This window comes from Natrix helvetica (genome assembly GCF_964273705.1).
Source record: "Natrix helvetica genome assembly, chromosome: 4".
NCBI lineage: Eukaryota > Metazoa > Chordata > Lepidosauria > Squamata > Natricidae > Natrix > Natrix helvetica.
Genome location: NC_138550.1, coordinates 132,997,456 through 133,022,272, shown reverse-complemented (window position 1 = coordinate 133,022,272; position 24,817 = coordinate 132,997,456). Strand labels below are relative to the sequence as shown.

Sequence of the window (24,817 nt, the reverse complement as noted above, 5' to 3'; positions counted from 1 at the left end):
CGCAGCTTAAAGTGGCTGAGGCTAAGAAACACTGAGTTTATTCATGAGACATTCATGGACGTTAATTAGCTACTGTTGCATTAATGCCACATTATAAGCAAACCTAGAGAAAAAAGCAAATACTCCTAATGGCACATAGCCCACTCATAGTAAAATGTTTAACAATTATCAGTTTGTTATGGTAGTTCAACTGGCCTTTTATCTATTCACAGCTATTGTTTCTGAAGCATTATCATGTGTTCAATATATCTTTAATACAAGATTTTAGAAAAGTAGTGAATTACAAAGTAGGGGGGGGAGGGCTAGGCATCGTTAGCATACAGGCAGTCTCTAATCCCAAAGCCCCTAATTAATTCACTCAATAGATTAGTATAGAAATTAAACAAGATTGGCAAAATTGATACGTTTGGGACACCATAGCTTGGTAAAAGTTTGCTGAAGTCACATTCTCACGCCAATTCCAGAATATGGAATAGGATCACTGAAGAATACTGCATCATACTCCAACTCTAGTACAGACGTCCTTTCAGCAGAATACTATTATTGATGGTGGGAGCATACTGATGGCACCCAACTCACAACTTTACTAAATGGCTACATAGATTGTAGTGATTCAGGAAGATCAACAAAGTTATACTCACATGGTACAAGTTGGATGATCAAGGCAATTACCAAACCAGCCCAGTAATACATTTGGAATTGATCCACATAATCTATATTCTCCAAAATTTCATGAACCTGACTAGCTACTTCATTGGATATGTGGTTTGTGTGAGAAAACTGGATCTTGTATGAGAAACATAACTGATTAAAATGAGCTTACTGGACTCTTTTTAAGTTAGGACTAAAATTAAGAATGCTATGGTGAAGATAAAATTAGGCTTTGGGTTGGATATTTTGATTATGTTTATCCCATACATCACAGGTAGTCTTCAACTTATAACAGTTAATTAAGTGACCATTCAAAGTTACAACACTGAAAAAAGTGACTTATGACTGTTTTTCACACTTACAACTGTTGTGGTATGCCCATGGTTACATGTTTAAAATTCAGACACTTGGCAAATTGACTCATATTTATGACGGTCACAGTGTCTCAGGGTCATGTGATCACCTTTTGTGACCTTCTGATAAGCAAAGTCAAGGGGGAAGCCAGATTCACTTAACAACTGTGTTAATAACTTAATGACTGCAGTGACACACTTACCTGTGGCAAGAAAGGTCATAAAATGGGGCAAAACTCACTTAACACGTTTCTCACTTAACAGCAGAAATTTTGAGCTGAATTGTGGTCGTACATCAAGGACTTCCTGTATTTTGTTTGCTACATTCAGATTATTAATCGGTGTAACAATAGAGAGTATATACATCTTGTTAAACATCTTCACAGGTTACCTTTTTTTTAGCATTATTCAAATCAGATTTCCTGAAATAACACATCCTTCTTTTTATTATCTTAAATATATATTTAATTTGTATTTTTAAGATATGATTACTTGCATTTTCTTAGTCAATATTAATTCCATTTATTAGTGAGAAAAATAAACAGTAACAATATTACAATTTATATTGACTGTCTCAAATACCTTCGTCTTTTTACTTTGAATGGGACAACTAAACCAAAGAAAAACTTATTTATATTTTAAAGTGAAAATAATTTGTAAAGCAAAGATTTGATTTATATTCAACCAGAGGCTATTAAAGCCAAGAAAAAAGTATTCACTATTCAAATTTCACAAAGACACGGTTTTGAAGCTAATTCCCTCACCCTCAAATCAATAATTACACTGGGATAAATGTGCATGCATGTCCAAAAAGGAACAAGTTATACGTTAGTACATTATTTGGGAGGAAATTATACAAGTGTTTGACAAATAAAAAGAAACTGAAATTAAAATACAGATAAGAAGGAAATAGTATTTTAATATAATCAAATTGTAATGTATTAGCTTTCAACATGGAAGGAGATTCACTTCTGAAAATGGCTGTACAGTGATGCTTACATTTTTATTTCTTGGGGAGAAAGACCCTTAGCTTCTTCTACAAGAAGAAGAGAAATGGTCATTGAGAGATGTGTTGTCAACAAATATTAAATGATAATTTGCTCCACCATTATTAAACTTAGAAAATACATTCCTGTGATTGGTAACTGGAATGAATCAAATACTTAAGTGAAGTGATAAATGACTTCATTTATATGCCCATCATGATTTACAGTGGCACAAGTTTACATTAAACCAAGTGATATTGTATACATTATATCTTCTAGTTAGTAAACTAGTATAATTATTGCCAGTTAAGTAAACAAATGGTAGTTAAGCTTATTTTTTAAACATAAGTTTACCAAAATAATTGCATAGCTGTATTTCAAGCATAGAAATTCAATATATTACAAAGCCCATTAAATGGGTGTGCTGATCATAAAGATAGTTGATATAGATAGGTTAATGTAAACTGAATGAAAAACAGCTATTATCTGTTTAAAAAGTTTCAAGGTTAGGAACTTTAACTTAAATGCATTTTTAAAAATATTTTTGTGCAGCATGTTTAACAGTTTAAAAATGGAATTCAAAATGCCCATTATCCTCATAATACAGCAGAAAAAGTTTGTTCTTCAGCAGATCAAATTAGGCACTTGTAGCATATATTTCAGAAACTGTTTATAATCATATAATTTCATGACTCCTCTAGAGATAGTTTCCAATGTTCCAATCTTCAGCTTAATGAAATGAGTCTTCAGAAGGTGGTGCATAAGAAAATCCAATGAATGCATCATCTGCTTCCAGTACACTAGCATTTACAACATTATAATCAGAAGAAATGCAAATGGAGCAGGGTACCATCTCTTCCGTAAATGTTGCATCAAAATTCCTGATGTCATCTGGACCAAACTAGAAAATAAAGCTTATGTAAAATATTGCAAGGAAGAGGCCTATATTTCCATATATTATCAATTTAAAGTGATTTAAAAAAAATTTTCATCGAAATAGTTTAGCATATACAGACACTATAGTCCAGCAATGGCGAACCTTTTTTGGCTCGCATGCCATAAGCGGGGGGAGCGCAGGGGGGTCATGCATGTGTGCCGCACCCATAATAAAATGTGCGACACCACCAGCACGCATGCGCGCATGGCAGGAGAACCCCCCCCATTTTTTGCATGCTTTTTTTGCCCTCCCCAGGCTCCAGAGGCTTTATAGGAGCCTGGGAAGGACGAAAACAGTCTCTCCCCCACCCGGAGGCCCTCTGGAGGCTTCAGGAGCTTCCCTGAAGCCTCCGAAGCACAAAAACCGGCCCTATGGGCAAACCGGAAGTTCCGGGATTTATTTAATTGGGTTTTAAGGGTTTTATAGGCTTTTAACGTATTATATTTATTATTCGATTACAGTCTCCTTCACCAGTATTAATTTAATTGTTTATGTATGTATTTTATAATGTATTTTAGTGACTGTACACCGCCCCGAGTCCTCTCCGGGAGAGGGGGCGGTCTATAAGTGTGAATAAAAAAAAAAAAAAAAAAAACTTCCGGTTTTGCTCGTAGGGCCGGTTTAAGCCCTCTGGAGCCTTCAGAGGCCTTCCCCGAAGGCTTCCCCGAAGGCTCCAGAGGACTAAAAACAACCCTACGAGCAAACCAGAAGTGACTTCTGGTTTGCCGGTTGGGTCGTTTTTCGTCCTCCAGAGTTTTCAGGAAAGCCTCTGGAAGGTCTTGAAGGCTCTGAAGGGCTTAAACTGGCCCTACGAGCAAACCGGAAGTCCATTCCTGAACTTCCAGTTTGCCCGTAGGGCCAGTTTTGTACCCTCCGGAGGCTTCAGGAATGCTCCTGAAGCCTCCATAGGGCCTCCGGGGGGGGGGGCTGTTTTCCCCCTTCCCAGGCCTCTGGAGCCTGGGGAGGGTGAAAAATGGCTTTAAAAAAGGCTGAATTCAGCTGGCCAGCGTGCCCCCTGTGGCATGCGTGCCATAGGCTCGCCATCCCAGCTATAGTCTATCTTGTTAAGCAGTGAATCCTCCACTTGTACAATGGGATTTCCAGTTATTTCCTCTGAAGGCAGTGGAGAAAGGAAACAAGAATTCATTCATTCTGATTCTATTAATAAATGGTTGTATCTGGATACAGTCCAATATGCACAACATACTACTGTAGATAGACACTTGTTTGTTTCTAGAGATTATGCAACAATCAAGGAATAATTCCTTGAGATTATGCAAAATAATATCAGTTTTTACTCATCCCCTCCTTTCCTGATTTTTTTCCTTCATCCTAGCTATGATGACTTAATGAATAAGGAGTAGGAATTGGACCTACCACATTAGGATTAAATGGTGGTGGAATCTTTTTTTGTAAGAGGTCATTCCAATTGACAGATTCAAAGAACGGATGCCTTTGAATTTCAACCTGAAATACAAAATGGAGGTTAATATAAGATATATAATTTGTCTTAAATGTGTCAGAAAACTGGTGTCAGCCACAAAAAGTTAACAAATATTCCTGTTCTGATTAAAGTCAGGTTCCAAAAGATTATGGATCTTGTGCTGAATTTCCTATGTATGATATTAAACATTTGGGTGACGGTGTATTAACACATAACAGTGTTAATTTTTGAAGTTATAGGGACAGAATCATGTATCCTTAAAATAAACTGTGCTTCTAATACTCTGTAAATGTAAATTGTCCTGAGGTGCTATTCATTACCAACAATGCCAGAGTACAAAAAGCAAGGCTATGATGGACATAATTGTCTTACAATAACTTGCTTTAATACTTTCTCATGTAACTTTCTGTTCACTGTATAATTTCAATTTTAGAAATAGTTTATTCTTATAACAGATAAATTTAGAAAAGAAGAAAAATAAGCAATTTGCAAGCAGAATCAGAAGAAAAATTAAATGGCCCAGATATTTTTTAGAGTCGCTGACTGTTTAAACAAAGATATACTGAAGTGTTTTAAAAATGAAACATAAAAGCTAAATGTCAGGTTTCTGATAAACCAAACTTCAAGGGAAGAGAGTGTAGTGATGAGTTATTATGAGACCCTTAAAGTAATCAGAAGTACTCCTCCACTGGTAAATAGAGGTGAATGCTTATATGTGCATGAATATCAGGACAGAAGAACAAAGCTAGAGATGCTGCTAACCCCACTGCTGCCCACCAGAGAATGTCCAAAGCTCTTGGATCTCATGTCTGATGGTCTGGTGGGGAGGTTGCCTAGGCTTTTGTTGTCAGGTAACTTCAGTTTGCATATCATAGGTGTTGTTTGTATGGTTATCAGGAGCCCATGGCTTCCATTGCACTATGAGTATGGGGAGGTGATAGTTACTTCTTGAGAAAGGGAGAGATACTGCTTGCCTTGAAGAAGGCAGGAGTCTGAGTTTGTGAATTTTAAGTGGGCAGTATTCTGAAGAATGTCAGTGCTTCCATCAGTTCCATGCCCTTCCTGGTTGGTCATGGTTCCCAGGAGGTTAAACAATGGTTAATTTATCTTTAAGTGAGAGGATCATACTGTGTGCACAAAGGAAGTACTGAGTATATACAGCATATGAAATTCAGTACTATAAAAGCTCTGTATCTATAGGAAACACAATTATAATGAAGATGGGCAACATTCTATAAATTGTTTAATTGTTAAAAACCCACATAAACATTTTTATTTGGCAACACCTCATGTTGTTTAACTCTTGATTCAAAGAAAATTAATTATGCTTAAATCCCATCCAAAGCAATGAAAATTGGGTTAATCTTCAGAGTCACCTTGTAGTGATATTGATGGCAAATACATTTAATAAATAAATATATTCTGTATGCTGGAATGAAATGCAGTACCCAAATTTGATTATTTAAAATTTTCAGATCACCTATAATATTTATAAAAAGGAACAAATATTTGCATTTCACATAGTAACAAATCAATTTTTAAAATGTTTTTTATTTACTACTTGATTTAAAATCAGGTATTTTACATACAAAGTCTTCTTTAGATCCTAGTCTGTTCTGTCTTTCCTTCTCCAAGAGTTCTTCCAGAATAGACCAAGCTGTAAGACTGACACCTGGCCTTAAATGGAGAGGTTTATGAAGAATGTTTTCATACATCTCAGCAACATCACGACAGTAAAAGGGCGGCTAGAGAGATTGCAGGGAAAGATAACAGAACAAAGCTAAGTATACTTGTCCAAGAAATGTAAGGAGAGATATTGCAACGATCACCCATGCTTCAGAATATTCACCCTAAAAGTTCAAAAAGAACCATTGGGAAGAGCAACATACTGCTAAATAAGTGCATATCATAAAGACATGAAAGATGATTTGTTTTAGGACTTGAACCATCATTTTACAATTTGTTTGGTACTCATGCAACAGAACAGTTTCTAAACTGCCACAAGAGCCTCTTAGTACCTAGGATTAAATAAACAAGGGGTCATTTAAATTAAATACTTAATTTTTCTATCTGATTTAGAAGCTATTATGGTTTCAAATTACCAGACCTTGAAGATAATGTAATCTAAAAATTTATGAAAATAAATATTGTTGATGGGTATTAAGGTGTAAAAATAGGTCCACTGTATAAGATTTACCACAATGAAGCATATTCTCGGGTAATTGTGTTTTAAAGAAAGCAACCCCACTCAGAGTGATCTGAAATAGAAAAACCACCAAGGACTGGTAAGAAATATTGATTCTCTGGACCACAGGAAGAAAATAACTTCGTTCTAATTGGCAATAGCAATTATTTTTCTGGCACATTATCTCAGATCAAAATCCTGTTGCATTTTTTGTCCAATATATTTAAACAAAAATGGATTGTGATATGATGAATAATATTCTCACTCAAAATTATTGTATATGCTTTATTGATATAAGAAAAATATTTTATAACAGAGACAGGAAGCAAAGTCTGGTGATAGGAAAAAACTTTGGAATTTTTTTCCTAAAAACCAAAAAATGTACATTTTAATATCATTACTGCAGAAACCAAAAAGGATCTCTGCTATTCTATTATCAATGAGGAATGAAAGGATAAGTGAAAAGATGTTAGAAATGTCCTAGATACTGTCAGCTTTTTCTAAATGATTCCATTCACTTTAGGAGCAAATACTATCATTGCTATTTCAGTTGTTTATTCTTTTATGCTTGGTGACATAATCTGTTCCACTACAGCCAGGAAATTGAGAACATCAGAAGCAAATGACTAAAGCACAAGACTTGGCTGGGAATAAAGTAGCCTATTCACATATATGCATTGTGGATGTTACTGTGTTTTTAATATTTTTATTTCAAAAATTAAAAGTTAATTAAAGTTAAGTTCATTTTGAACTTAATTCTACAAGATCAGAATAAGTGATTCAGGTAGGCAGTTTGAAAAAATGAATTACCTACCAGACCATACAGCATTTCATACAAAACAGCTCCAAGACACCACCAGTCTACAGTGTTATCATAGGGTTGCTTTCGGATTACCTCTGGAGCCAGGTACTGTAAGGGAAAAATAGCTCCAACCAATCACTAAGAGGCACAAATTCTTTTGGTATGAATGATGCTAAGCATAGTCTATGGCCTTCCACTCTCAACTATTTAACAGAGATCAACATCAATTTCATATATGTATGAATGTATGTAATCACAAAACACAACAGATGTCTTGAAGCTTATTTTGCTTTTATGATTTTATGGTTTGAAGTTTTATTACTGCTGTTAGTCTCTCAGAGTTGTGTTTTCAGATGGGCAGTCATACAAATATTTTAAATAAATAAATACATGTAAAACCAAAATTTCTAACGCTTGCAATGAGTCGGCTACCCACTGTAGCCCAAAGCTTGGGGGAAATGATCCACTCATATGGCATGATGGAGTGCCATACAAATCTAAGGAGAAATTATGTTGGGAACTTTCTTATGATATTGATAATTAGATAATACTGCTGCAATTCATTCGGTGCAACTATTAGCTAATTTGGTTACTATCTTCCATATCTTTCTTAGGCAGCTAATCTAGCATCCCCTTGGTCATCAAGACTTCGCAAATAGTTGTTACATCTATTTTATTAATATGTTATATATGTCTAAGATACTATTTGTTAGTTCTACCAATGAAAGTTCCAAATGGACTGTATTTTGAGAAAGAGAGGAGAGAGAGAGTGCACAAGTAAATTAACTCACCTCTGGAGTTCCACAAAATGTTGCAGTTGTATCTGAAGTAGCAATTCCTTCTTTACAGAGTCCAAAATCTGTTAAGACAACATGCCCCTGCATTGAAAATTGAAAATCTACTGTCAAACAATGAAAATTTTTAGTGATTGTATTATTTAAAATTTCTTGGATAATAGAAAGAAATATTTACAGCCTACCAATGAATCTAGAAGAATATTTTCTGGCTTCAGATCCCTGGGCATAAATGAGAAAGAAGGACATTCATTGTAAGTAAAATCTCTAGCAAGAATCATGCCCTTGTGTAACTATTAATAAGAAATAAACCAACAAATTATAACATGAAAAACTAAATATATATTAATAGAAAATGACTGCATTTATTTCATTTTCCCTTTTAGTCAGAGTCATTACCTGTATACAATTTTTAAGGAGTGCAAGTAGCCCAGTGCACTGGCTATTTCAGCAGCATAAAATTTGGCTCTGTGTTCAGGAAAGGTGCGCTCTTTTTGTAAGTGAAAGAAGAGCTGTAAATATGAATGGAGCAAGTTAAGAGAAAACAGCATTATTCTTAGTAATGAGATTAACATATTCTGCAGTTGTCTATCAGCAGCTATCAAAACAGTGAAAAAGCATTGTGCATAATTATTCACATCCTTCCTTTAATCATTTCCTTACTTTTTCACATATGTAGCCTTGGCAAGCTACAGCTGCAATTGCTAAATAAACTACTACACTGGTTTAGTTTACACATAACCACAACCAGCAATCATGATTTTGAAGATTTTGGCTTCACATTATTTGTGAATGCTACCCATGTTTCACTAACTTTTGGTTAATATAAATCATGAATATAGTAATTTTTACACTAAATATTCCATATACACATAAATAATGCAATAAAGCAGCATAGCAGCAAATGAATGGGAATCAATTTATGTTGAGCCACTACAATTAGTTACTGCAATTTCTCTTAAACTGCAGGCCAAAACTGATGACATTTGACTACTATATATAGACTGAAAAGTATTCCTACCTCTCCTCCATTAACAAAATCCAGAACAAAGTACAGCTTCTCTGTGGTTTGGAATGAATAATGCAGTCCAACTAAGAATGGATGTTTCACATTTTTCAAGAGCACACTGCGTTCAGCCATGATATGTTTTTGCTATGAGGAAATGAAGGGTCAATAAGTAAGTAGGAATAATTTTGTAATTGGAAGGAAAAACAAAATCTCTTCCCTTTTACCTCTTTCCTGTTTAGGACAATTTTCTTCTGCAACACTTTAACAGCATAGAACTTTCCATCCCATTTTCGTTTTGCAAGAAGAACCTAAAGAAGAATTTTCATAGAAAGTCTGTTCCGCCCTGTTGAAGAATTCAAGTAAATTTTCCCCCAATTCTTACAAGTAGCAGCTTTATAGAAATAATGCAGTGATGTTGGATTCTAATTTTTAAAAATCACCCTTGAGATTCCAGGAATTGAAACCGGGGTCTTTGATAGTGAAGGCATGCAGTTATAAGTTTTCTTTTCATATCATCAACAAAAAAATATATCCCACCAATAGAATAAAAAAAATGGAGTGGTATGAGCAAAGAGTGTATAACAATAAAAGGAACCTACCTTACCAAAGCTGCCCTTTCCAATAACTTTCAGGAAGTCAAAGTCTGTTGGTTTAGCACTGGAGTGGTTTCAGGATAAACAGGTAATCAAAATGATAAAAGGTAGCTATTTAGTAGCTGAATGGCAGTCATACCACATTTTCTTCCTATCTTCCCAGATTTCTTCCCTTCCTCCTAATAACTATTCTTTCAGTGTTCGCTGTGCTCTCCATCATAGTTCAAATTTAACAATCACATATCTGCGGTATTTCAGTCTTCTAGAGCACAAATTATTCTACATAGTATTTCCTATGTTATGCATGTGCATTCTCATTATCTTCCACACAACTGTTTCTTTTATTGACTTTCTACAAATTCATCCTTTTCCCTTTTTTTATTTGTACTTAATAACTTGCAAGACAATATTCTCTTAGTTCTAAATTACAACTATTTCTTCCTAAACCTGCTCCTAATTGATATTACATGAAGGGTGCTCTTTACTCCCAGACCCCCTTTAACAAAGTAACGGCTAATTTATATTTAACTAAAACCTACTGAGGATTTCCAGATGGCCCCAAGTTGATGTTCTGTGACGTAGAATTTAGCTGTTTAAAAATAAAAATATAAATTAAACTCAAATCAAGTTTATAGATAATTCATTAGTTAGAAAAAAGTATAATCATAATATTTCAGATTGCATTGTAGTATACTCAAATTAAGTATTTTTGGGAAAGAAGTCTTTCTTGTAACCTTGTGTTTAAAAGGACAAAGGTTAATTACTGTAATCCCTATCACTACAGAGACATTCCTGACACCCGTGAGTATAAATTGCTTTTTTAAAAAAAGTGTTTCTCAGGCAGTTTTCTATGTTTAGGAGCAAAGTCTACGTTCCCCACATATTTCTGTGTGCTGCCCAAAAGAAAATCCACCTTGTTTTCATAAACAGTTTTGAGATTGAAAAAGGAAACTTAGTGATTAAAAACTAAACTTTGAAAAAATATTTAAAAGGGACTGCACTGAACTCTGTGTATCCTTTTAGACATGTTCTTACTATATCTACAGTTTTGTTGGGATCAAACTTTCCAGACCTTTAAAAAGATTTTAAAGGTACAACTGATAGGTTAATGTTTCTAGATATTTAAGAAATTTATTTTACAGATTAATTTTTGCCATTTTGCTATCAAATTTTATCAGTAGACTTCTCCAGGACTTTTGAGGTGGGAAAAAAATGGCAAGGATGAATATGACCCATAGACTGTCAACCCTACCATAGAACGATAGAACAAATGCTTGGGTCAGAAGCTGACTGTCTATACACTTTTCACCCTACTCCCTAATCCATTCCCGGAACACCATAAATCCTGCTGAACTAAAATACCAGTGGAAACAGTTCTATACAGAGAGAAGATGTGCATTATTAAAATTTGGCCTGAGTGGATCTGGTCCAGAAGGAAAATAGAAACTCTTCTGCTTTGTGAACAGATGTGGTAGAGACCAAGTGACCTAGGGGTAAACTTGAAAAATATAGCTGCTACCCAACATGCCTACGTTACTATGAACAACTTCAATTTGTAAAATGACAATTGCATTTGGTGAATATGAAGAGTATTTTTCTATGTTTTGTGCAATTATAACATTCTACAGTTGGAATAAATGAATTTATTTGATTAATGGGTATAAGTCAATATGGTTGTGTTATATTTATTATTAAATAAACTATTGTTCACCTCAAATGAATAACAAATAAATGTTGAGAACAAACTGCTTATGAAGTATATTTACTAATGTAAAACTACAGCAACTAATTTACAGAGCACATATTATAAGTAGAATCAGTATTGTCTACAAGTAAAAACTCCATTTATGACATGACAAAATCACATTACCAAAGAAAATTAACATTCCTCTACCAACCCATCAGATTACAGTTATCTGATTGTTAGCAGGGTAACCACAGAACATGTCTGACATGTTAAATCTTCTAATAGGACAACAGTATAAATCTGTGAATGACATATAAACATGAAAAAGATCAAATGTGGCAAGACACCTTAATTATGTTCAAAATCTGATGTGGATTAAAGCTGAGGTGGATTTGGGCTCGTTTCCTAGAGACATGTTGTATCTTACAGGTTGAATGCAAAGTTTTATTGATTATTAGACTGCAGAAGTCTCTGACCATGGCTAAGTCAACACTCAACGCAGCTTGCTTGAGCACTGCAGCATGAAGTAGGTGGTAGTGTTGACACGAACTTTATGTCAACACATTGATGGTAGTGATTAGTATTAGTTAATGCTGCTCTAATTGCCAGAAATACTATAGGAATAGTGGCTGTTCTTACATAGTTTCTTTTATTACAAAGTATTGTAGATGTTCATGTAATTTCACTGATGAAAGTGCAAATATTCCAAAACCTATGCTTACTGACATAAAGATTGGCATCTTCGCTGGAATAGAGGAAGAGTGATTAGGTATATATTAAAATAGTTTAGGAATACAGATTAAAGGTCTCCAAACCTTAAATAATATGAAATAATAACATTGTGAGGCTACTATATTTGAGAAAAGAAGTAGGCAATGCTTTATATTCTAGTGAAGTATACATCAAGAAAGACATTGGAAAAGGCCAATAGGGTTGAGGAAATAAAATAACTTCTGTAATTTAAACACAAGAGTGCAAAAAACTAGTTACCTTTTGACTGTTTCTTTCATCCTCATCTTCAGATGGATCATATTGGTGCTTTGGATTGTCCATCTGAAGAAATGATCTTACATCTGGACTAGGAAAGATAATTTAACTGATTATATAATGCTTCCCCCCGATATCAGAACCACTACCAACCTCCGCTCCTTCCGACAGAAACTCAAGACCCACCTGTTCCAATCAGCTGGCCTAGCCGATTTATAGACCCATTTTTAACCTCCTGGCAAACATTCTATTCTGGGGTAGTTTTTTAGGGGTAGTTTTAATGTATATTTACTTTTAATTTTAATTATTACTGTACAGTTTATATGTTACCTCCTCCATCTATATTTATCTATATTTATGTATTTATATTGTTGTTTTAATATGACTGTACACTGCCCCGAGTCCCTTCTGGGAGAGGGCGCGGTATATAAATTAAATAAAAGTAAAAGTAAAGTAAAGCTTCATTATATATTTTCATTGTGAATAACATATACAACAAAACAAAAAAGAAATTATGATCATGACTTAGCTGAAAACTGAAATCAAACAGGAAATTAGGTAAATTACATCAGAGCTAATTAAGTTGAAGCTTCCATTTCCATTGATACAATATATATTAATTAGATCACTTGTGAACACCACCAGGAAGAAGCAATTTCCAAAATACTTTTGATAGTTGCCATTTTTAACTTTTAATTTGTTAAATTTTGTATTAATAACATTAGAAATCACTACCACAATTATATATCACTGAATGAAGCCTCAGAAATTTGATCTGTTAAAAATAGTTTCAAAGGAATTAACAATCCAAACATTTTCCAAAAAAAAGTCACAATTTAATAAGTCATAGCAAACCAACAATGAAACTGCCAACCTCTTTACCACTGGTTATGTATTCCAGAGAAGACACAACCATGGGACAAGTAGAACCTGAATCTGAACTACTCTTCCTTACCTTGTGGACAGGAATCACCCACCGCAGGAGTCCCCAACCCTCGGGACTGTAGTGTGTAGCTCAACTTTCTATCTAATTATAACTGCCAAACTTATTAGGCCTCATTGAGTCACCTAGTCCGCTAGTCCTCAACTTATGACCCCAATTGAGTCCACAATTTTGGGTGTTGTTGTGAAAGTTGTAAAGCAGGTCATTCAATGACCAGACCCAATTTTATGACTTTTCTTGTGGCAATCATTAAGTGAATGAGGTGTTGTAAAGTGAACATGACAGTAGTTAAGTGAAAGCCTCAGTCATTAAATAAACCCATTATTTGCAATGGGACGATTTTTGAAAATCAAAGTAAATGCCAAATTCCAGCAAAAACATTGTAAATCATGGACATGTGATTGTGGGATGCTGCAAAAGGCTATAATGTGGGCCAGCTGTCAAACACCCAAAATGCAACAGTGTGACATGGGAGCTCCGGACATCGCAATTTTGAATCTGGGTCATAAATAGCTTTTGAGGCAGGGGGACCATTTTAATTTTGAATGATTGCTAATCAACTGGTCATTGCAAATGATTGCTAAGTGACTGGTTATAAGTTATGGAAGAATTATTCAGAAGAAATTATTTTAATCAGTCATACATTCCTTTAATCAGAAAAAACTCAAACTTTACCTCTGTGTGAATCAAAGCATAGGATCAGGCTACCAATTATGAAAGGCTTAAGTAATGATTTTAGCAACAATTCTGCAGTGGTATAAAAACATATCAAACACCACATCTGAGAACTCTAACCTTGACCTGCCAAAAGCATGCCTTGGTGATCACTTTCCATGTCATTTTGTGCAGCATCTGGTAATCAAAAGTTATAGACATTCTCTTACTACAATACAAGTAGTCCATGACTTACGATCACAATTGGGACCAGAATTTTATTGTTAAGCAAATCAGTTGTTAAGTGAGTTGGGCCCAATTTTACAACCTTTTTGGTCATGTTTGTTACACAAATCATTACAGTTAAGTGAATCATATGGTTATTAAGCAAATCCAGGTTCCTCCAATGACTTTGCTTGTTGAAAGCTGGCTTGGAATGTCATGAATGGCGATCACATGAGGCCAGGATGCTGCAACCATTGTAAATACATGCCAGTTGCCTAGCACCTAAATGTTGATCATGTGACCATGAGGACACTAAGATGGTTTTAAGTGTGAGTACAGGTTGTCATTTTTTTCACTGCTATTGTAACTTTGAATGATTGCTAAATGAATGGTTGTAAGTTGAAAACTACCTGTATATCACTTAGAAGGTACATATGGATTGTAGTTGCAAGTATATCGTTTACCATATAATTTTATTCTCTTGAGGGTAAAACAAAGTTTCACTTACTGACTGCAAAGCTCAGACTGTCGGACTAAATTCTGAATGAATTCATTCAATCCTGCTCTTCTTTGTTTAATAAAATCTGAAAAACCAATTAGAAAAGATCAGATATTAGAATGCCTGTTTCAAAATTTAAATATACTCATTTCTTAGATTGCCTCATTAAAAAATAATAAAAAACTTGTTGCTCTTGTATTTGTAATCAGGGCTGCTCTCCAGCATCCCATAAATACTAGTGGACAGGTAAAACAGATTAGATAATAAATAGACCTTTTATTTTTAAAGTCTTATTTTCTACCAGAATAACAGAAGAATCCAACCCCTTATTCAAGCAGGAAACTTTATATCATTTCAGACAAATGGTTGTCCAATCTCTTCTTAAAAACATCCTGTGTTGGAGTACCCATAACTTCTGGAGGCAAGTCATTCCACTGATTAATTGTTCTAATTGTCAGGAGATTTCTCCTTAGTTCTAAATTCCAAATCTTTTAAACTATAGATTTAATGCTGCAGTAACTTTAAGGAGGAGGATATGGTGAAATGGATACTATTGAATAGATACTTGAATTTTTTAAAAAAATCTATCATTCCTATACAACTCTTGTTATTTGAGAATATGATGAATACACACATATTTTGATTAATATTAGCAGAGTGATACATTGTCCTGTATAGAAAATCAGAGATGGAAAAGCAACTGAAGTAAGCATGGCTAGTAGGAAAACTTAAGATGGCAAGGCATCTCAAATCAGAAACAGAAATTAGTTATTCTGTTAAGCTCAGTACTAAGTTACTCTTGGAGAAACTGACAATAATAGAAACAATAAAATATAAAAGCTGCTTTGAAACTCAGATATTTTACCCAGGCTACGTAGAATGCAGTGAAAGAAGTTCTATATAATCAGAGATAAACTGGAATTCTTTTCTATGAAAAAATATACAAATACTTTAAACTTCCTTATGTAATATTTCCTAGTTTTAGCTAACATTTTCTTATAACTGAGCTAATGTTTAATATGATTGGTAAATACTGGTAAGTCTATTACATCATTTGGATGGTACAAAACAAGTATTCACATTCAGTCTGTTTATATTTGCATGTTATGATGACAAATGGGTAAAAAAGAAAGATTTTAATTACAGAGGACAAACACTCCAAAACTAGCATGTGCAACATATAATTCATAAGAATTTAAAATATATAATATATATGTACAATACAATACAATAGTAGAGTTGGAAGGGACCTTGGAGGTCTTCTAGTCCAACCCCCTGCCTAGGCAGGAAACCCTATACCGTTTCAGGCAAATGGCTATCCAACATCTTCTTAAAGACTTCCAGTGTTGGGGCATTCACAACTTCTGGAGGCAAGCTGTTCCACTGATTAATTGTTCTAACTGTCAGGAAGTTTCTCCTCAGTTCTAAGTTGCTTCTCTCCTTGATTAGTTTCCACCCATTGCTTCTTGTTCTACCCTCAGGTGCCTTGGAAAATAGTTTGACTCCCTCTTCTTTGTGGCAACCCCTGAGATATTGGAAGACTGCTATCATGTCTCCCCTAGTCCTTCTTTTTCTTAAGCTAAACATACCCAGTTCCTGCAACCGTTCCTCATATGTTTTAGTCTCCATCATTGGCCATCGGGGGCATTCAACTTGCCCCCGTGGAGCGGGCGCGCAATTTGGGCGTCCTCCTGGATGCCCGGCTGTCCATGGATGACCATGTGACAGCCGTGGCAAGGGGGGCGTTCCACCAGGTTCGCCTGGTGCGCCAATTGCGCCCCCTACTGGACCGGGACGCCTTACGCACAGTCACTCATGCGCTGGTGACGTCTCGCTTGGACTACTGTAACGCTCTCTACATGGGGCTTCCCTTGAAATGCACCCGGAGGCTACAGTTGGTCCAGAACGCAGCCGCGCGGGTAATTATGGGGAGTACTAGGTACTCCCATGTGACACCATTCCTGCGCGAGCTGCACTGGCTTCCTGTGGTCTATCGGGTGCGTTTCAAGGTTTTGATAACAATCTTTAAAGCGCTCCATGGCTTAGGACCTAGTTACTTGCGGGATCGTATTCTGCCCCATACATCCCTGCGACCAATCCACTCGCACAGAGAGGGCCTCCTCCAGGTGCCGTCCACCAGACAGTGTCGAGGGGCGGCGCCTAGGAGTAGAGCCTTCTCTGTGGCGGGCCCAGCCCTGTGGAATGACCTCCCCCCGGATATTAGGAATACCTCTGACCTCCGCTCCTTTCGTGTAAAGCTCAAGACCCACCTTTTTCAAGTTGCTGGCCTGGCTCAACTTTGATCCAACTATATCGCTCCTGATGGGTTTTTTATTTGGGGTATTTTAATTGCATTCAATTTATTTAGGGGTTTTTAAACATTGTGTTTTTACTTGTTTTTATCTATCAGTTCACCTCCTCCTTGTATATGTCGTATATATGTCTTGGTATATGTTTTGTTATATGTATGTCGATATATTTATTTCCTATGTTTTGTTGTACGCCGCCCCGAGTCCTTCGGGAGAGGGTGCGGCTAAGAAATAAATATTTATTTATTTATTATTATTATTATTATTCCAGTCCCCTAATCATCTTTGTTGCTCTTCTCTGCACTCTTACTAGAGTCTCCACATCTTTTTTACATCGTGGCAACCAGAACTGAATGCAGTATTCCAAGTGTGGCCTCACCAAGGCATTATAAAGCGGCATCAACACTCCACGTGATCTTGATTCTATCCCTCTGTTTATGCAGCCTAGGACTGCATTGGCTTTTTTGGCAGCTGCTGCACACTGCTGGCTCATATTTAAATGGTTGTCCACTAGGACTCCAAGATCCCTTTCACAGTTACTACTACTGAGCAAGGTACCACCTATACTGTAAGTTAATTAATGTACTAGCACTGACAGGTGTAGACTTTTTCCAATGACTGCTAATAGAATGGCATGTAATGCAATGCAATGCAATACAGTAAATACAATACAATACAGGTATTAGCACACCTTCTGGTCTCAATTGTGGTTGTAAACGGAGGATTACCATACAGATAGTCTTCACCTTACAACCACAATTGAGACCACAAGTCTGTTGTTAAGCAAGGGGACTGTTAAGTGAGTCACACCCAATTTTATGAACTTTTTTGCCATGGTTGTTAAGTGAATTATTGTAATTAAGTGAATCATGTGTTCATTAAGTAAATCTGGCTCCCCCATTGATTTTGTTTATTGGGAGCCAACTGGGAAGGTTACAAATGATGATCCCATGATCCCAGGATGCTGCAACAATCCTAAATGCATGCCGGTTGCCAAGTAGTAACAGTACAGTACAGTACAATACAATACAATACAATACAATACAGCACAATGCAATATCAGTTTGGACTACGGATTAAGGCAGGGGTGTCCAAACTTGGGAACTTTAAGACTTGTGGACTTCAACTCTCAGAATTCCCCAGCCAGCATGTCCACAAGTCTTAAAGTTCCCAAGTTTGGACACCCCTGGATTAAGGCATCAGACTAAAAAGTGGGAGAATATGACCTGCTTTAGCAGACTATCTATATTCAGATTCATTCATTTAAAGACCGAATTATTCCCAAGTTTGATTACACTAATAAAACCAATCACAATTTATCATTCACAGGGTACAACTCAGTCTGTCTGTTAATTCCTTAGCCATAAATCCAGCTGGGTGACTTTGGGCCAATCACTCTCTCTCAGCCCAACTCACCTCACAGGGGTGTTTTTGTTGTGGGGAAAATAGAAGCAGGAAGGTGTCTTTGCCATCTTGAGTTATTTATAAAAATTATAAAAGTGTGATATTGATAAATTTTAAAAATGCAATATGTCTGTCAGCAACAAGGTATGTTGTATATTAAAAAAACCCAATATTATCAAATTCTGCACATCAGATTCAAACAAATAAAAAATCCATCAAAAATAAATCAAAAACTCTTATTTATATGACAGTGAAAAATGTTCAAATACAAATGTTCTGGATGATGACAGAACTACTTTAATGGAGAATTTATATCCATATTTATCAGAATTACACAACTTTGCAATTGATTAAAATATATCCTAATTGACCATAAACAGAATTTAATGTACTAAGCATCATCCATTGTTTTCAGAAGTCTGATGCTTACTGCACTTGTGTTTGCAGAGTCCCATGCCTTGATTTGAACCTGTTTTCACAATCCCTTTTGTCTGATCATACTGGCTACAACAAAATGGAGTTGGAATTGTAAACATTTGGACAGAATTAGATTGCCTACTGTTGATTCAGATGATAAATCACATTATTGTACATTTATATCCACATACTCTTTTATGTGAATGTTTACATACTGTTATATATGGGGGGGGGCGACTTCAAAAATACTTAATTCAAGTTGAACTTATTGATGCAGAAATAGTTTAAAGATAAAAATGAGATCTAAATGAGATCTGCTTACCAGGATCAAAATTATCTCCAAATATTCTCTTAGCAGGAATTCTCAAATTCATTGTAGGAAATTGTTTCCTTAGCTGAAATACATAAGTCATGTGATATAATTTAACATCAGAAACCAGTTCAATTCTCAATCATAATGTACCAACAATATAGCAGAAGGAATTGGTTCAGAGGAATTTCCCAAACTAATTTGAGCACAACTTCCCTACTTACTGTATTATACAGCTTGTCAAACTCAGCATATCGCCTGAAGACAAACCATTCATTAGTGCCAACTGAGACCAAGACTTTGTAGACCTGTTGATACAAACAATTTTTAATGAAAAGTTTTATTAAAATGTATGGGATTATTACATATCTATCCCATTTGCTTAATTACTTTTTAATATTTCATCAAAAGACAATGTTATAATATGGGTCTGCTGAACACATTCATTTTTTTCTTTTAAATGGATTTATAGACATGCTTGATGAAAGAAACTGAGGTCTGTGCAGGAACCCATCAATTTATAAAATCTAGGAAAAACAGTTCCTATAAATTAGTCAACTGAGAGCAAATTTCATACAGGTTTGGAATTAAGTGAGCAGGGTTTTTCCCCCCAAACAACTGCATTAAGAAACATTACTAACAATCTAGATTAAGCAATGATTAATAAAATGTGGAATCCTTGGTGCTCTGTGTGTTTGATTGTTCACAGATGTTTCATTAATTAACAAGGTATCAGCAATGCTTGTAAGTGCAGGATTTGCTCACTGTTTATATATAGTAGCTTGCTCTGTCAGTGCTTGCTCTGTCAGTGGTAAAGATATTTTATTTATCTTTAACCCACCTTTATTATTTTTATAAATAATTCAAGGTTGCAAACATATATAATATTCCTTCTTCCTATTTTTCCCACAACAACAACAACCCTATGAGGTGGGTTGAGCTGCAAGAGAGTGACTGACCCAAAGTCAGCCAGTTGGCTTTCTTGACTAAGGGAGGACTAAAAGTCACAATCTCCTAGTTTCTAGCCTGGTGCTTTCACCACTAGATCAAATGATACAACTGGCACTCAGACAAATCAGCCATCAACAGGCACATAGAGATAAAACAACACTTACACATAATTCAAAAGACACAAAAAATATTAAAAAGGAAACAAAAAGACCAGCAATCAATTCCCAGATAAACAGAGATTAACACCTGAATAAACAAACAAACAAGCAAACAGTAAACAAAGAGAAAATTATACCTCCACCAATACTAGCAGGGCAAACTACTATATATATCAAAAGGGAGCAAACCGCATATTCACTAGTATTGATGTTACCTAATAGGGTAATAAAACAATTGCAAACCAACAAGCAGGCTCAGAGAGCAACAAGGACTCCACAGATCAACCCTAAGCTACAGATATTCTTTTCTACTGGAGTTAATAAACTGGAAGATATCAGAATGCTTCCTTTAATAACCACAGTACAGTTTCATATTTAAAGACAGTAGGAATCATGTCCTTTTCTTATTCAGGCTTTTACTACTTTCTCATATGCAGAATCTTCTCCTTTTCTCTTACTCGTTTTTTGCAGGAGTAGCATTTAAGCAAAATTTGAATTGTGCTAGTGTTAATAGCAATAGCACTTAGACTTATAAACCATTTTACAATACTTTACAGCCTTCTCTAAGTGGTTTACAGAGTCAGCATATTGCCCCCAACAATTTGGGTCCTCATTTTACCCACCTCGGAAGGATAGAAGACTGAGTCAACCTTGAGCCTGGCGAGATTTGAACTGCCAAATTGCAGGCAGCTGGTAGTCAGCAGAAGTAGCCTGTGGTACTGCACTCTAACCACTGTGCCACCGTGGCTCAATAATAATAGGCCTATAAGATCTTAAAGGATATTTAAGGTTTGATCTGAATCTAATTCTATCTATAGAACTGTGCTTGTGTTTATAGCAAACTGCATTACTGACATCATACCCTTTAAGAGCTGGGCCCAATATCTAATCACCTTCATGCATGCTAATAGTTTCTCCTGTTGCTGTACAAGTTTTTGTGGGTTTTTTCCCCCAGAGCAGGGAATATTGATGAATGTAATATTCCTTTGCTATAAGTTACACTATTTATGATGGGATCTGAATTTTGCTCCAGGTTCTTCTCAAGAAAATGATTTAGCCTAGCCTACTTTGTTGATAGTATCCTTTATTCATCTCCTTCCAATTGTAAATATTTGCAGGGAGGCAAAAAAAGACATGTAGCTTAATTAAAGAAAGATAAATAGGGCAAGGGGAAAAATACAATCTCTTCCAAGCAAAATCACAACAACTGCTTATCCCAATTACCTTAAAATTGTAATACTAAGAAAATTATCTGATTTACCCTAAAATCAGATATTTTGGCTATCTTAATATTTTTTTATTTCAGACAGATAAGAGCTGCAGTAAACAGAAAAGCAATATGCTATTGCCATCATGCTCCTTCACCAAGCTATTCAGTTAAATACAGTGATAACAAGTGAGCATTATGTTGTCATGTTTACAACCTAAAATATTTACAAATTCTCTCAACAGACATTATCAAACTAATTTGTTCTATAAATGAAATTAAAAGAAAAGCCAATGCCAAAATTACACACACAAAAACAGAAACCAGACAAGTTATTGAAATGGGGTAGGGAAGGAAGAACAGGAAACAATGAAAGGAACAGAAGCATAAAATACCAAGATTAACAAAGAAGGGAAAGAGTCTAATGTAATGTATTTGTATTTAAAGGAATTTTTAAAAGAATCTGTATTTATTTCTGATTTTTAAATAAAGTCAATGCAGTAAATTTGATATGAAGGATAGAATATCAAAATGTTTAAAGCCAATATAAATATATGACAATATTTTTATGCTGAATTTGTTTATGTACACTACATCATGCCGTATACATAATCACGAAGTCCTTATATGGCTCTGGATTATTCTAAATATTAATTGATTTTACTGGACTCTAGTTTATAGATATGGGAAGGCATAAAAGTGAATCTGAAGTTCTCAAGTTCATAAACTTTTCTGTTTGGCATGTCCACGTGGAAACAAATCTAAATGACCTGGTTTAAAAAAAAATTACAATTTTTATTGAAAGTTTTAATTACAATAGTAAAAGCAACTACAAACTAACCTCAGAGAGAGAAGAAATAAAAAGAATAAAAAGTGCAAAGGAAGAAAAAAAAGATAAAGAAATAGGAAACAAATATATAGAAAAGTTATTTTTGATCTGCATGACAGTTATAAACTAACTTAATAGCTCTTTACTCCCTATAAAGTTGCAAACGAATATATCTACTCATAATCCCCTATCTAGATACAGATCCATAAAATATCAACTTTTCAGTCGTAGTTTAAGCAAAAAGTCTTTAAAGGGTTAACAGAATTTTATAGATACGTCTTATTTTAACATTGGTCAAACAAACCAACTTTATATTCCTTCCTTTTATGTCTGGCAATCTTAATCTTTAATTCATTCAAATGTTGTCCTCGGATTTGATCTCACTTCAAAAATTTATTTTCCCATTTCAAAGGCCTTTTCAAGGCTTTAGCAATCCTCATGTGTAAATCCAATAATAAATTATTACAGATAGTCCTTGACTTACAACCATTGGTTTAATGACCAAAATTACAACAGCAAAAAAGTGATTTACAACCAGTCACATTTAACAGCACATAACATTGTCACAGCATCCCCATGGACAAGGAATCAAATTCAGATTCTTGGCAACCACCATGTATTACAATGGTTTCAGTATCCTGGGATTATGTGACTACCATTTGCAATTTTTTCAGCCCGCTTCCAACAAGAAAAGTCAATGGGGGAAACCGGATTTGATTAACAAGCACATTTCATTTAACAACTGCAGTGGTTAACTTAACAACTGCAGCAAAAAAGATTGTAAAATTGGGCAAAACTCATTTAACTGCCTTTCTTAGGAATACAATTCTGGTTTCAACTGTGGTCATAAGTCAAAGACTACCTGTATCAACATGATTCTCTTGATTTATCATTTTTATTTTTACTTTAATTTTCAAAAGTTTAGCCAACGTCTTTTATATATCCAGAAGAAAGTCTTTATCCAAGTCATTCTCTTGGCTCGTCATTTATGTTTTCACTTTAGCTTCCTTCTCTGTATTATAAACCACACATTTTTATTATCCAGTATTTCTGGTTTTAATATTTCTGCATCTGGTCAAATTTGTTTCACATCTCTTATTAATATCTTTTGGACATAGTCTAACTATAGAAATAGATTTTGTATTGAGAACTGAATGTAAAGATAAAATCATAATAGACAAATAACTTGAAAAAAATGGGAACTTTAATGCTATATATGCTGACAGCAGCAGGAATGCTGTACTCAATAGAAAGATACTTTAATTTCCACATGGATGACTGGCTGCAAAAGCAGAGATGGCTAAATTGACTGCTTTAATTAAAGAAAAGAGTACAAATAACTTTGTTTTTATTTGGAAACCACTTCTGGAATTGGTGCTTGAGATGGAAAAAAAATGAAACTTAGATTTTGGGTTTTACTAACTAGATGTATTGTTACAGAAATGGTTAGTGTATATTACTATGTAAAAGTAAAAAGTTGAGTTGTATGTCATTATCTTATTCTACCTTGCTAAAAAAAAAGTTGGAAGTCAACCCTTTCCTTTTTTGTCTCTCCTTTTACCCTACACTTTCCCTCTTTCCTTTTTCATCCCTTACTTTCCCATTTTATTATTTTCATTTTTTCTTTGTATTATTTTGATAAACTAAGAAAAATTTGAAGTGTCATACTGTAATTATTTCTAAATCATCACCATTATCATTAGGGGAGGTAGCTGGCACAATTCACAGTACTCCCTTTCCTATTCTGTACAGTTGTGGTTGGTCACAAGATAATTAAATGTTGGACAGCGCCTTGGAGTCAGGAGGTGGGTTTCTTGCTAGTGAGAATGTAGCTGGATCCCCAAGCTACATGGAGCTTCAGAAATGCAGGCTAAAACCAAACCTTGCAATATATGCTGCATCACAGTTGACTCAGAAGTGAATAGTCTCAGCTGCCTAATGGAGAACAGCATAGGAATATATAGCTGGTTTGGAATTGAACCCTGGGACAAATGGTTAAATTAAGAATCTGTGCTCTCATTTGTGTAGCACTGAAGTCTTCTCAAACTGAGCAAGGAAGAGAATATGAAATTGACTTTACAATGAAGCACTTTCTGTTTCTACACTTACAGTAAATCTTTTTTTCTTCACTCTGTGTTCATCAGAGCTGGGGATGCTAACACTTGGGCAGCTTTCCTTCAGATCCATTTTATGTTGCTTTCGAGCAAAAGCTCAAGACCATCACACCAGGACGTAGAAAGTATCATCAGCATTGACTTAAAACACATAGTCGTTCTTGTGTAAACTTAGGTTCCATCATGAAAACCTTAAATAAAATGAAATGTTAGAAAGGAGCAACAAGAACTGATGTGGTTCATAAAATTTGACTCCCCCTTTTAAAAATTCACTCCCAGCCCACATTTCTACAAAGTGAATATGGAACAAGAGTATGCGGTTTTTTTTTTTAAAAAAGGGCTTGGAGATTATGCATGCAGACACAAGAA

The 24,817-nt window shown here is 35.1% G+C and overlaps 1 protein-coding gene across 4 annotated transcripts in view; it reads right to left on the bottom strand.

Annotated features, from left to right (window-relative positions):
• Positions 1 to 1,432: 1,432 nt before the first annotated feature.
• The window catches only part of LOC309390922 (serine/threonine-protein kinase Sgk3), a 33,588-nt gene continuing 10,203 nt past the window's right edge, over positions 1,433 to 24,817 (bottom strand). For 3 of the 4 annotated variants that reach the window (XM_081950818.1, XM_081950817.1, XM_081950819.1), the window contains exons 3-18: positions 24,444 to 24,639; positions 19,414 to 19,497; positions 19,202 to 19,274; positions 14,759 to 14,834; positions 12,432 to 12,519; positions 10,294 to 10,343; positions 9,761 to 9,818; positions 9,386 to 9,469; positions 9,174 to 9,305; positions 8,552 to 8,664; positions 8,338 to 8,374; positions 8,150 to 8,236; positions 7,371 to 7,466; positions 5,961 to 6,116; positions 4,305 to 4,394; positions 1,433 to 2,891 (exon numbers count right to left, since the gene is read on the bottom strand). In XM_081950818.1, coding sequence (XP_081806944.1) covers positions 2,721 to 2,891; positions 4,305 to 4,394; positions 5,961 to 6,116; positions 7,371 to 7,466; positions 8,150 to 8,236; positions 8,338 to 8,374; positions 8,552 to 8,664; positions 9,174 to 9,305; positions 9,386 to 9,469; positions 9,761 to 9,818; positions 10,294 to 10,343; positions 12,432 to 12,519; positions 14,759 to 14,834; positions 19,202 to 19,274; positions 19,414 to 19,497; positions 24,444 to 24,521 — 1,473 coding nt within the window. In that variant the 5' untranslated portion in view covers positions 24,522 to 24,639 and the 3' untranslated portion in view covers positions 1,433 to 2,720. The remainder of the gene's footprint in view (positions 2,892 to 4,304; positions 4,395 to 5,960; positions 6,117 to 7,370; positions 7,467 to 8,149; positions 8,237 to 8,337; positions 8,375 to 8,551; positions 8,665 to 9,173; positions 9,306 to 9,385; positions 9,470 to 9,760; positions 9,819 to 10,293; positions 10,344 to 12,431; positions 12,520 to 14,758; positions 14,835 to 19,201; positions 19,275 to 19,413; positions 19,498 to 24,443; positions 24,640 to 24,817) is intronic. The other variant, XM_081950820.1, reaches the window with a different exon arrangement.